Source organism: Rhinopithecus roxellana, chromosome 13 (assembly GCF_007565055.1).
Source record: "Rhinopithecus roxellana isolate Shanxi Qingling chromosome 13, ASM756505v1, whole genome shotgun sequence".
Lineage (NCBI taxonomy): Eukaryota > Metazoa > Chordata > Mammalia > Primates > Cercopithecidae > Rhinopithecus > Rhinopithecus roxellana.
In genome coordinates, this window is record NC_044561.1 from 113,467,012 (window position 1) to 113,481,297 (window position 14,286).

The window sequence follows — 14,286 nt, forward strand, 5'->3', positions numbered from 1 at the left end:
GGAGAAGACGAGGAGAGATCTTGATCTAGGTGCACTGGAACTTCTATGCAAAATGCTGTGTTTAAGTGCAAAGATATTAATATTTATTAGAGGAAGAGATATGATAGCCCACATCAACTTCTCAAAGGAGTCCATCACACACACACACACACACACACACACACACACACACACACTAGTTTAAAAATTACTGATCTAGAGAAATTAAGAGCCAAGAAAAAGAAGCAGATGAGACAAGAGGTCCACAGTCATCCGTGGTTGGAATAAGCCATCTCCACGGACCTAAGACTTGGGATCGGGGTGGCAGAGAGTATAAAGAGAAGAGGCAGAAGAGAGTTTGCTGAAATGAAGATGTAAAGAACCCAGCCAGCTCACAGTGGGAATGGAATGGGGGTTAGTTCAGCTTTCCCATGGCCCAGAGCAGGCTCACAGAGGCTGTTGGCTGAAGGCTGGGTGAGTGGATGGATGGGCAGGGAGCCTGACTCAGCAGCTGAGGAGTGGGGAAACTAGGGAGGCAGACTGTAGATTAGGAGGCAAGGAATAAGAGAGACCTTGACTCTAGAGGACTGGCAAGGATTGACTGGAGAAATGATTTCCGTTTGCCTGGTGTAATGGGAAAAACTGTCAGCCAGTGTATACTTCTCCCCATCTAAAATACTTCTAACTCTGTGGGTGAGGATTTGCAAGAAGGCACTCTGCCAGGGGGAGGGACTTAACTGTTGGCTCTGTGGCTGTCTCAGGAACACTCTAGGGCAGATGGGGGTGGGGTGGGCAGAGACTTTTCTTTTTGAAAGTTGTGAGTTTGTACCCTGACTTGCCCATTTCATTCATGTATTCATGCAAGAAATATTTCTTAAGCACCTACTATGTGCCCACCTTTCTGCCAGGTGTTGCAGATGCAACAAAAAGTAAGAGATAGGATAGTCCCTGAACTTAAAAATCTTACATCTAGTTGAGGAAATGGATAATGACAGTGCACTATGATAGGTGCTGAGAATGGGGCCATGCACAGGTTGCTATAGGAACAGAGGAGAAGGGCACTCATATTTCCCCAAGCCTGTCTTCTTTTTATTTATTATTATTATTATTATTATTGTTATTATTATTATTATTTGAGACAGAGTTTTGCTCTTCAGACTAGGCTGGAGTAAAGTGGCGTGATCTGGGCTCACAGCAACCTCTGCCTCTCAGGTTCAAGTCATTCTCCTTTCTCAGCCTCCCGAGTAGCTGAGATTACAGGCGTGAACCACCACACCCAGCTAATTTTTGTATTTTTAATAGAGATAAGGTGTTGCCATGTTGGCCAGGCTGGTCTCAAACTCCTGACCTCAGGTGATCCACCCACCTTGGCCTCCTAAAGTGCTAGGATTACAGGTGTGAGCTACTACACCCGGCCTTAAGCCTCAATCTTCTTATCAGCAAAGTAGAAATCATGGCTGGGTGTGGTGGCTCACACCTGTAATCCCAGCACTTTGGGAGGCTGAGGAGAGTGGGTCACCTGAGGTCAGGAGTTCCAGACCAGCCTGGCCAACATGGAGAAATCCCATCTTTACTAAAAATACCAAAAAAATTAGCTGGGCATGTTGGCTTGCACCTGTGATCTCAGCTACTCGGGAGGCTGGGGCAGGAGAATCGCTTGAACCCAGGAAGCAGAGGTTGCAGTGAGCCAAGATTGTGCCATTGTACTCCAGCCTGGGCAACAAGAGTGAAACTCCGTCACAAAAAAAAAAAAAAAAAAAAAAGGGAATTATGTTATTCACTGTAAGGAGTTTTCTGGCACATTCCAGGCCCCTGCTTGACACATATTAGGAGCCCGTTGCAGCCCATAATTAATTCATTTATTCAACAAATATTAATTGAGTACCTTATGTGTGTCAGGCACTTCTGTGGATGGTAGAAATGTGGCACTAAATAAACTGAGAAAGCCGGACACAGTGGCTCATGCCTGTAATCCTAGCACTTTGGGATACCAAAGCAGAAGAACATCTTTAAGCTCAGGAGTTTGAGGCCAATCTGGGCGACATAGCAAGACACTGTGTCTACAAAATATAAACAATTAGCTGAGCATGTTGGCGCACACCTGTAGCCTCAGCTGCTCAGCAGGCTGAAGTGGGAAGATTGTTTGAGTCTGGGAGGTCAAGGCTGCAGTGAGTCATGGTTGTACTGCTGTGCTCCAGCCTGGGTGACAAAATAATATTATTTTTGTCTCAAAAATAATAAATAAATAAACAAATAAACTGATAAGAATTGCTGCTTTCATCAAGATTACATCCTACAGGGGGAAAACAATAAGTAAAATATTACGTAGGCCAAATGGTGACAAGTGCATTGGAGACAAATAAAGCAGGGATGAAAAGAAGGAAGAGCTGAGGGGAGAGGGTTGTAATTTTAAATAGAGTAGTCAGGGCCTGTCTTAGTGAGAGATTTTAGCAAGGATCTGAAAGAAGAGAGGCACTAGGCCATGGAGATATCTGGGGGAGGATGTTCAAGGTAGAAAGATCCACAAATGCAAAGGGTTAATGCTGGAGAATGAGTGTTGTGTAATAGGCTTTTACAGAGCCCAGGGTGGCTGGAAAGAGGTGACCAAGGTGGACAGCACTAGCAGATGAGGTCAAGGGAGGCCTCGGAGGGGAGCAGGTGTGGCAGGGTCTTGGGGCCACTGACTTCACCCTGAATGAGATGGGAGCCACTGGAGAGTTTTGCGCAGAAGAGTGACAGGATCTTACGTTTTGTTTTGTTTTGAGATAGAGTCTCACTCTATTGCCCAGGCTGGAGTGCAATGGTGTGATCTTGACTCACTGCAACCTCTGCCTCCTGAGTTTAAGCAATTCCCCTCCCTCAGCCTCCCAGGTAGCTGAGATTACAGACATGCGCCACCACACCTGGCTAATTTTGTATTTTTAGTAGAGACGGGGTTTCACCATGTTGGTCAGGCTGGTCTCGAACTCCTGGCCTCAGGTAATCCACCTGCCTCAGCCTCCCAAAGTGCCGGGATTACAGTCATAAGCCACCGCATCTGACCTACCATCGCTCCCTCCCTCCCTTCCTTCCTTCCTTCCTTTCTTTTTCTTGAGATGGAGTCTCACTCTGTGGCCCAGGCTACAGTGCAGTGGTGCAGTGTATTTAGTAGAGATGGGATTTCACCATGTTGGCCAGGCTGGTCTCGAATTCCTGACCTCAGGTGACCAGCCCGCCTCAGCCTCCCAAAGTGCTGGGATTACAGGTGTGAGTCACTGCACCAGCCCTTCTTTTTTCTTTTCTTCTTTTTTTTTTTTAACAGACAAGGTCTCCTCTGTCGCCCAGGCTGGAGTGCAGTGATATGATCATAGCTCACTGCAGCCTCAAACTACTGGGCTTGAGATCCTTCTGCCTCAGCCTCCTGAATAGCTGGAACTAGAAGCATGTGCCACCATGCCCAGCTAAATTTTAAAAAATGTTTGTTGAAATAGTATCTCACTGTTGGCCAGGATGATCTTGAACTCCTGGCTCTAAGTCATTCTCCTACCTTGGCCTCTGAACATGCTGAGATTACAGGCATGAGCCACCATGCCTGGCCAGGATCTCAAGTCTTAAATAGGACCATTCCGTTTTAAAGGATCACTTGTTCTGACTGTATACCATGGGATGACAAACATAGAGCAGGGGACACCAGTTAGGAGACGCCTGCATTAAACCAGGTGGAGATGATGGCAATTTGGGCTAAAGTGAAAGCAAAGGGCATGGTGAGAAATGGTTTAACAGGATTTGTTGACAAATTGGGTAAGGGGAAATAGGCAGGCAAAACAGAGTCAAAGAGGCGGGGTATGGTGGCTCACGCCTGTAATCCCAGCACTTTGGGAGGCCGAGGCGGGCAGATCAAGATGTCAGGAGTTCCAGACCAGCCTGACCAATATGGTGAAACCCTGTCTCTACTAAAAATACAAAAATTAGCCAGGCATGGTGGTGTGCAACTGTAGTCTCAGCTACTCAGGAGGCTGAGACAGAAGAATTGCTTGAACCCGGGAGGCGGAGGTTGCAGTGAGCCGAGATGTTACCACTGCACTCCAGTCTGGGCAACAGAGCTAGACTCTGTCTCAAAAAAAAAAAAAAAGAGTCAAGGATGACCTGAGCCATTAACTCATTAACTATGATAGGGGAAGACCAAAGGAGGAACAGGTTTGACAGGAAAGATAGAGGGTTGATTTGGGACACATTTTGTTTAAGAAGCCTGTTGGAAGTCCAAATAGGAATACTGGGTAGGCAGCTGGATACGTAAGTTTGACACCTGGGGACAAGGCCCTGATTATAGGTATGAACTTAGAACTTCTCAGTATATAGTTGGTATTTAAAGCCATAGGAGTGAATAAGATAGTGAATCAAGAGGACAAAGAAAAGAGGTCTGAGGATTGAGCCCAGGGGCTCTCCAACATCCAGCAATGGGGGCCTCACTTGCTTTTAATTTGAGGGTTCCAAGGCTAGGTTTTTTTGTTTGTTTTTTTTTTTTTTTTTTGAGACAGAGTCTCGCTCAGTCGCCCAGGCCGGAGTGCAGTGGCACGATCTCGGCTCACTGCAAGCTCCGCCTCCTGGGTTCACACCATTCTCCTGCCTCAGCCTCCCGTGTAGCTGGGACTACAGGCACCCGCCACCACGCCCGGCTAATTTTTGTATTTTTAGTAGAGACAGGGTTTCACCGTGTTAGTCAGGATGGTCTTGATCTCCTGACCTCGTGATCCGCCCATCTCGGCCTCCCAAAGTGCTGGGATTACAGGCGTGAGCCACCGCGCCCGGGCCCAAGGCTAGGTTTGAACATTGTGTAAGGGCTTGTGCAAATATGTTCCCTAAGTTCTGTCTCCCCCTTTAAACCCAAATGCTCACCATGAAAGGTAAAGTCCACAGAACAACGAACAACAACAACAACAAAATAGTTTTAAATAGCTTGTTAAAATCATTAGGTTATGTTTTCCAAAAATAGAAGGAAAGCTAAGTTCTGGGTCAGTGGGAAAATTTAGAGTTTTTAGCATTATCTTTCTCCCATCAAACCCTTTGAGTCTTCCTGGCTTTCCAGCCTTGAGGACTCTCTCACGAGGTCCCAGAACTCTGTATCGTAATTATCTATTTTCTCTACCTCCAAGTGGAAGCCCTATTGAGTTCATCACAGAACTACTAGCCAGGCCTGGCACCAAATAGGCATCAGGGAATGTCAATGGAACTTGACTGCATTGCAGAATCTGATGAGGAACTTCCATCTTCCTGGGCTCTGAGTGTCCTTCTCTAGTTCCACCACCAGAGCTGGTGTCTGTTCTGCCAGGCCCCTTTTGAGGCACCCATAGCTGATCCTGGAAAGGTAGGGACAGACCCTGTAGGCCTTGACTATGCCCTTTCGGTGGAGAATATCCTCAGGGGCCTGCATGAGCCATCCTGAAAAACTAGTTTTGTGAGTCAATCCTCAAGTGAGTTCCTGTGGGAAAGGTCCCAGAATCTTGGAGGTGAGGTTGGAAGCAGCTTGTCACCTCTTAGGGGCAAAGAGGGGTATCTCCTCTGAACGGACCTCACTCTTTATCTGACCCAGAGTTCCTGGCATATCAACTCTGCTAGTACTTTGTCAAGGTTGCTGGGATGAGCCAAAAGGCCCAGAACTGGAAATCAGCAGACCCTCCTATTAGACATGAGTGTGTCATGTCCATCATAAACAAAGAAACAAAACCCCTCTCTTAATGCCAGGCTACTTTAGTTGCTGCATTATGTTCTTCCTACTGTTTGTAGCTAAATCTCTTGAACGACTTGTTCAAACTTGCTATCTCCACTTCCTCACCTTCTATTTCATTCTTAACTCAGGCCCATTCCTAAAATAAGGCTGTCCTTCCAGGCCCTCCCAAATGATGTCATCTGGTGTAATTAACTCCAGATACTACCTTGACACTAACAACCTGCAGTCCCTCTCCTGAGCTCCAAACCTATGTATTCAGCTGCCTACTAGACATCTTGACTCAGCTAACCCACAGACACTTCAAACTCAACATGTACAGAGTGAACTCATCATCTTTCCTTAAAACAGATCCCAAGTGTTCCCTGTCTTTGTGAATGCACTGCCATCCTCATCCTTAACTCCCCCCCTCCCTTTTCCTGGTATATATAATCAATCACTAACACATCAATCCTATGCCATGAATATCCCCCAAACACATACACTTCTCTCCATCCTCATGGCTTTTTTGCTGATCAGGGCCATTATCATTTTTGCCTCAATGATGACAATAACCTTTTAACTGTATTCTAACAAGCTCTGTGTGGTGTTTTGTTCTGTTTTACAGACACCGTCTCACTCTGTCACTCTGTAGAGTGCCAAGTGGCATGATTACAGTTCACTATAGCCTCAAACTCCTGGGCTCAAGTAATCCCTGCACTTCAGTCTCCTGCCTAGCTAGGACTACAGGTGCATACTACCATGCCTGACTAATTTGAAAAACATTTTTAGGGGGAGAGATGAGGTCTTGCTATCTTGCCTAGGCCAGTCTTGAACTCCTGGGCTCAAGCAATCCTTCCGCCTTGGTCTCCCAAAGCATTGAGATTACAGGTGTGAGCCACCATGCCTAGCCAAGCCTCAAGTCTTGAATACTTTAAATCCATTTGCTTTCTCTTTTTTTTTTTTTTTAAACAGAGTCTTGCTCTGTCGCCCAAGCTGGAGTGCAACGGCGCAATATCAGCTCACTGCAACCTCTGCCTTCCAAGTTTAAGCAATTCCTGTGCCTTCCTCCCCAGTAGCTGGGATTATAGGTGTGCGCCACCACATCCAGCTAGCATGTGTGTGTTTGTGTGTGTGTGTGTGCGCACGCGTTGGTGTGTATTTTTTTAGTAGAGACGCAATTTCGCCATGTTGCTCAGGCTGGTCTTGAACTCCTGAGCTCAGGCAATCTGCCCACCTTGGCCTCCCAAGGTGCTAGGATTACAGGCATGAGCCACCACACCCAGCCTGTAGGTAATATTTTCTAAAACACATATTGATTATGTTCCCTCATAGCTTATAGCAGCTCACAGTGACTCCCCAGTGCTACGAAGATAAACTGCAAATGCCTTAGAGACCCTCCATGAATTGGGTCTTGCTTACCCCTCCAGCCTCATCTCTCAATACTCCTCTTCATCCTCTACGCCTTGGCCGTACTGAATTACCAGGCGTTCACCACATAAGCCCTGCTCTTTCCAGTTTCCAAAATTTTGCCCATCTGTGCTCTTGGCCTTGAGTGCTTGTCTCCCTCACATGCCTTCTTTATTCCCCCCAACCTTTACCTGGCTAACTTCTGTTTCCATTTTGAGACCTAAATTTAAATGCCATTTCCACTGGAAATCCGTGCCTAACTCTGTAATTCTGGATGGCAGTTCTTCTAAAGGGTTCCTACTGCAAACACACTGTACTTTATCCTCAAGGCACTCATTGCAGTAAGTGACAATTACTTGTTCCCTCCTCTGTCTCACCCACCAGACCTGAGCTCCTTGAGAGCAGGGGCCTTTTGTCTTTCTAGTTCACGACTGACTTCCTAGTACTAGCATAGTACCTGGCTCATAGTTGATATGTGTGTGAGTGTGTGTGTGAGAGAGAGTGATGCAGGGAAGCCAAAGAAGGGTCAGGATGCAATGAGAACCTGGGGAAGGAGGGACAATTACAAAAGAAGGTCTTGGGCAGATTCCATACAGGTAGTAGCCACCAATGGGATGTCGAGGACAGGACCAAGGGTTAACTCAAGAGGCTTCAAGGTTTTCAGCCTGAGTGACCGGGAAGAATAGAGCTATTTGCTAAGCAGGGACCATAGAAGGGAAGGGCAATTTCAGGAGAAAAGCTGAACCCAGGACCAAAGGGCTATGGGGGTCGTCAAGGGGACACATGCAATAGGCATATGGGTAAATATTTATATGGCTCTAAAAAGAAGTCAAGGCTAGAGACATTCATCTAAGAAGCTACCTGGCTGGGTGCGGTGGCTCATGCCTATAATCCCAGAGCTTTGGGAAGCCAAGGTGGGAGGATCATTTGAGGTCAGGAGTTCAAGACCAGAATGGCCAACATGGTAAAATCTCGTCTCTACTAAAAATACAAAAATTATCCAGGTGTGGTGGTGGACACCTGTAATCCCAGCTACTTGGGAGGCTGAGGCAGAAGAATTGCTTGAACCTGGGAGGTGAGGTTGCAATGAGCTGAGATCATACCACTGCACTCCAGCCTGGGCGACAGAGCAAGACTCTGTCTCAAAAAAAAAAAAAAAAAAAAAAAAAATAAGGCTACCAAGAGGGGGGCATATAGAGAGAAAACAAGGTTGATGATATAATCTTGGGGATCGCTTAAATTGTGCTGAAAGAAGAGAGGGAGAAATAAATGGTATTTGGAGAGGTAGGAAAAAAGCCAGGTGAATTAATGGTCATTGGATCCAAATGCAAAGGACCTCAAAGAATGTGCTCATCCTCATCATTGAGGGCTGCAGGAAGGTGGAGAAGAATAGGTTACTCTATTTGGAAACTAGAAAGTCCCTGATTAGAATGGAAGCCAGACTGACAGTGTTTAAGGAATGAAAAGTAAAGCAGAAAAGGCAGCATGTGTAGACTGTCCTTTCTGAATGTTTCAAACACAGGTGAGGGCAACAGTGACCTCAGGACAACTTGGGAAGCAGGTTAGGGATTCTAAGACTGGGCTCCATATACACACTGCTTGAGTTCAAATCATAGCCTGTGTAACTTTGGGCAAGTTAACTTACTTAACTTTCCTAAGCCTCAGTTTCCTTGTCTGTAAAATGAAGGAACAAGTTAGCCCCTGTTTCATATGGTTATTGCAATGATTAAATGAAAATGTATGTGAAGCACTCAGCACAGGGCAGAGATGTGGTAAGCAACTAATTAATGTGAGACATGAATTTTGACAGGGTCAAGGAGGAAAACTGGGAGAAGGAGAAGTTGCCATGCAGGAGGGAGAGAAGATGCTTGAGTGAACTAGGCTCTGGGGAGGTGGAGGCGAGGGGCTTGAGGACTTGGAGGGCTTGTGGGGAGGGAGGACGGGGAAGTAGGCCTTTTCAAAACCCAACTTTGGCTAAAGGATCACCTACTGGTTACTGAGTGAGGCAGCTACTTCTGTTCCATTTTCTTGGGAGTCATGCTGAAGCATTTAGGAGCGTCTCTCACTCTTAGAATCTTCCAGTGTTTCCTGGAGCCTGGACTCTGCCTCTATGCCTCCCACTGCCTGCTGGTTCTCTAGTTGGAAACAGCTGGACTCAGGCAGCCACAGGTCATCCCAGAAGCACACACTGAGATAGGGGGATTCAGAGAGAGCTGCCTCACAACTTCTATTTGGGCTATACCCTTGACACAGGCCAAATCCTTCTGTCCCCGTCACAGTTTGCATCTTCAGGTATTGCAAATGATCTTCCATGGTTAAGGTTGCTTCTGAAACACAATGCTCTCCCTGGACCTCCTAGCTAATCTGCTTATTTCCAGTGTCAATTCCACCAAACTTTTCCCCCTCTGCTGCCCATGATTTTTCTCATACCTGTTTAAAACCCTGTCATAGTTCACCTTGCAATATCTCCACCGGCACTAGGAGGGCCTCTCCCACCTGCCCAGTCTACATTCGGTGTATCTTCACTTTTACCCTCTGCTCCATCCTGACCAAAGCTATGACTGTGCCTATATTGCTTCTCGCAATATCTTTTCTTATCTTCCATGAGCTAGCACTCCCTCATCTTTCAAGAATAGCGTCCAACTAGAAACCTTTCCTAATATTGCCCCCACCACCACTGGTGAGTTGGATGTGTTCCTTTACTCAAGAGTTCCCATAGCAACTGGTAGCTGGCCCCCTCTTCCCTATTATTCCTTATACCTTAGCGTTACAGTTGGGGAATACGTCTGTCTCATTATCAGACAAGGCACTCCTCCAACATGAGGATTAGATCTTATAAATAGCTATATCTCTAGGGCTTAGTATAGGACCTACCAACTTCAAATAGATAAATAGTACCTATTTGCCTTCATTCCTCAGGGAATGCTGGTTGAATGAATAAATGTCCTCATCACAGAAAGGATGTCTTCTGGCAGGAAAACAATGGAGATACAAGTGGACTACTTTTCTTGCCCCAAGCCACATGGCCAGGATCCTACATCTTTGTTGCTTGACTGCCTCTCATTTTACAATTCAAGAGTTGCCAGCTTTCTTATTGATTCTAACCGTTTTTTTTTTTTTTTTTTTTTTTTTTTTTTGAGAGGGAGTTTCCCTTCCGTTGCCCAGGCTGGAGTACAATGGCACAATCTCGGCTCACCGCAACCTCCACCTCCCAGGTTCAAGCGATTCTCCTGCCTCAGCCTCCCTAGTGGCTTGGATTACAGGCATGCAGCACCATGCCTGGCTAATTTTGTGTTTTTAGTAGAGAGGGAGTTTCTCCATGTTGGTCAGGCTGGTCTCAAACTCCCAACCTCAGGTGATCCGCCTGCCTTGGCCTCCCAAAATGTTGAGATTACAGGCACGAACCACCGCGCCTGGCCTGATTCTGACCTTTTTATTCCACACATCTCAACTGTTGCTGAGCTGTTTCATTCTAGGAGGCAAAGGGCTTTTCTGGTTGTTCCTGAGATCGCCAGCCTGAATCTCCTTTCTTGAACACCCAGCAGGTTCTTTTCCAAGGGTATCCGAATCTTGAAAGGGCAACAGATTCTTAGGCATTGGCGGGGAGAGCTGCTAGAAGACATTGTTGTCAAAGAATTGGCAAAGTCAAGAATGTGCCAGCATCCAAGGGTCAAAATGTCAGGAGGGGCATCCTGTTCCACAGCATGCCAACCCCAGAGGGGATGCCAAAAGGATAACAGAGGCCTTGTGAGTGCCCAGGAATCAGGTGGAGATTAGGACCAACCCATCAGAGTGCAATTAAGCAAAAGGGGGAATCAATTTAAAGGTGCTAGAACAGGAACCATGCAACCAGACCTCAGGAGAACCAGGGTCCTGAACTTCATTCATCAGGGTTCTCTCTCTCTCTCTTTTTTGAGACAAGGTGACACTCTGTCACCCAGGCTGGAGTGCAGTGGCACCATCTTGGCTCACCGCTGCCTCAGCCTCTCAGGTGATCCTCACCTCAGCCTCCCTAGTAGCTGAGATTACAGGCACACACCACTATGCCCAGCTAATTTTTGTTTGTAGAGACAGGATTTTGCTATGTTGCGCAGGCTGGCCTCAAACTCCTAGGCTCAAATGATCCAGCCGCCTCAGGCTCCCAAAGTGTTAGGATTACAGGTGTGAGCCAAAGCCCTGGCAGGGACTTCTATCTCTTATCTCTTCCTCCACCCACTTCCTCCTATATCCTCCCCCATCTCCAGGTTTCTCTGGCCCTTCTGACAGCAAGTACGACCAGGAGCAGCTCCCTAATCTACATACTACAGATCTATCCACAAGAAGATAGATGGAACCACTCTCCTCTTCTGAATTCTAGAGCCTTGAGGAGGTTAACCTGAGTGGCTCAGCTTGGATCGAGTGCCCATCCTGGTCCAAATAACTGTAGCAGCACATCTGTGTATTTGTGTATTTGTTCCTCCATAATCTTGCAGTCCGGGGAAACTGTGCAGATGGATGGGTTCCTGAAAAGCAGGAGTTGCTTAGACAACCCTAGAGGTGTTCAGTTCTGGGAGACAAGAGTTGGGCCAGGTTGATAACTAACCTAAGAGAGTCAGAATCAAATGAATAAGAACGAAATCTTGGGTGACCACCTAGATCAAGAGTCTCAAGGTTCAGTCATTTCAAAAAGTTCAAGTCTCATTGGTTTTTGGCCTTCTGGCTAAGATCATGTACAGCATCTGTTCTTACCACTTTAATATCTGATACATTCTCTATCTGAGGATAATATAATAAATAGATTTTTGGAGCAAGGAGATGGAATAGGAGCTTGTTCTGTTCACTCTACACATTGACTTGGATTGCAGTACCTCCAGGAATGGTGCACCCTCTCTACCACCCCCAAAAAGTCCAAGTCTCAAGAGGTAGTCCGGAAAAAAGTGTTTTTGGATTTATCTACATTTTTTTTTTTCTGAGATGGAGTCTCGTTCTGTCACCCAGGCCGGAGTGTGGTGGCACCATCTTGGCTCACTGTAACCTCTGCCTCTGGGATTCAAGCGATTCTCCTTCCTCAGCCTCCCAGGTAGCTGGGATTACAGGTGTGTATCACCATGCCCAGCTAATTTTTGTATTTTTAGCAGAGACAGGGCTTCACCATGTTGGCCAGGCTGGTCTCGAACTCCTGACCTCAGATGATCTACCTGCCTTGGCCTCCCAAAGTGCTAAGATTACAGGCATGAGCCACTGGGCCTGGCCTAATTTTTGTAATTTTAGTAGAGATGGGTTTTCACCATGTTGGCCAGGTTGGTCTCGAACTCCTGACCTCAGGTGATCCACCCCCCCCACCCTGCCTTGGCCTCCCAAAGTGCTGGCACTACAGGCATGAGCCACCACTCCTGGCTGAGTTTACCTACATTTTGGAGATGCTGCACTCCAGGTCCCTCTTTTCAAGAGTCACATAAGTATTTGCATATGGAAGACCCTGAGAAGGCACCTGGGAAAAAAAACCTGTTTAACTGTAAATATAATAATGTATGTATTTGTACGTGGACCTCTTCTTTTAGTAGATTATCTATAAACCGTCCACTGTTCCCAATGCGTACTTTGGAGACCGACCTACATTACCAGTTTTCCCTGCTAGTTATTTTTATAAGGATTGGGATGGTCCATAAGTGAACAGTCTTGATTTAAAGCAGGGTTTCCCGAACCTCCTTTATTTGCCTACAACCTTCCTGGAATTTGTCTTATATGTCCCCTCTGTGCACTATTCCTATATGTTTTTGTGTAAATCAGTCACTTTTTTAAAAAGCCTCATCCCAGTTATATCCTTAAAACAATGGTCATTTTCTCTTATACATATTGAAATACATATCTATTAGAATTAAAATGCTTGTCCATGCACTATCAATAATCTCCTCAAGTACGATATGGTGGGGACATGGGTTTGAAGTGTTAGGAGTCAGGAGTGGCCTCTGTAAGACAGAGTAAGTCAGTCAACCTCTGAGCACTGCCAGCCACACATGCTGGCAGAGAAGTTCAGCCTGTGACAAGACCGCCCGGATATTTCCATGTCTGTGCACGGGGACGTCCTCGGTCTGCCATTGTGAAGTCTGTGCTGTTTTCATGCCTACCTAGTCTTTTTTGGAAGGACCTGGAAAGCAAATGCAGGCTGGGTACGGTAGCTCATGCCTGTAATCCCAGCACTTTGGGAGGCCAAGGTGGGCAGATTACGAGGTCAGGAGTTCGAGATCAGCCTGATCAACATAGTGAAACCCAGTCTCTACTAAAATTGCAAAAATTAGCTGGGTGTGGTGGCGCATGGCTGTAATCCCAGCTACCTGGGAGGCTAAGGCAGGATAATCGCTTGAACCCAGGAGGCGGAGGTTGCAGTGAGCCGAGATGGCGCCACTGCACTCCAGCCTGGGTGACAGAGTGAGACTCTGTCTCAAAAAAAAAAAAAAAAGCAAATGCAGATTCTCCCTGGGAAATGGGGGTTGGGAGAAATGCAGATTCTCCCTGGGAAATGGGGGTTGGGAAAGTGGAGTAGTGTGGATGTACCGTTTTTCCTGAAGGCAGTCCTCAAATTATCTTGGACTCACTGCAGCAAGCAGATGCCTCATCTTCTGGCCGGGGATTGATCCTGAGATGGGAAGAGTATGAGAAGAGACAGCAAGAGCAAGGCAAAACTGGCTCTGGCAGCTTGCTTCAGAGAAAGAGTATAGCTTTGGAGTCAGGCCAACCTGAGGATGAATCCAAGACTCAGCACTTACTAGGTGCCTGCCCTCAATTATTTTTTGATAGTCTATTAAATACCCACAATGATCACCACGGAATGGATGAGGAAACTGAGACTCAGAGAAGTTAAACAACTTGCCTGAGATCACGCAGGTAACAAACAGCAGAGAGAATTCAAACCTAAGTTGATTTGACTTCCAAATGTGTGCTCCTAACCAAAGCAGGGTAACCTGCTTTGATTTGCCCATTTCTTGAGCACCTCTTCTGTAGGAGGGCCTGTTGCTAGGTGCTGGGAATTCAGTGGTAGGCAAGATGGACAAGTTTCCCCCCCACCCCCTCACAGACCTTACTTTCTATAGGGGAAATAGACAGGAAACCAATTACTCCATTTGTAACTTAATAACAAGTGTCATAAGTGTTACAAAGGAGATAGATACTACAAGGCACCCTTTGTTTTATTTTTGTTTATTTATTTTTTGAGATTCACTCCCTCTGTAGCCCAG

General features: G+C 46.4%; 1 protein-coding gene and 1 non-coding gene across 2 annotated transcripts in view; both read left to right on the forward strand.

The window, feature by feature from the left end:
• LOC115892915 overlaps positions 1 to 12,952 on the forward strand; it is a 48,993-nt gene extending 36,041 nt beyond the window's left edge. The window contains exon 3 of the mRNA XM_030915668.1: positions 11,317 to 12,952. Coding sequence (XP_030771528.1) covers positions 11,317 to 11,399 — 83 coding nt within the window. The 3' untranslated portion in view covers positions 11,400 to 12,952. The remainder of the gene's footprint in view (positions 1 to 11,316) is intronic.
• LOC115893110 lies at positions 11,752 to 11,941 on the forward strand. Its single transcript, XR_004053060.1, has one exon. It is a non-coding gene; the product is annotated as a U2 spliceosomal RNA (small nuclear RNA).
• Positions 12,953 to 14,286: the final 1,334 nt, after the last annotated feature.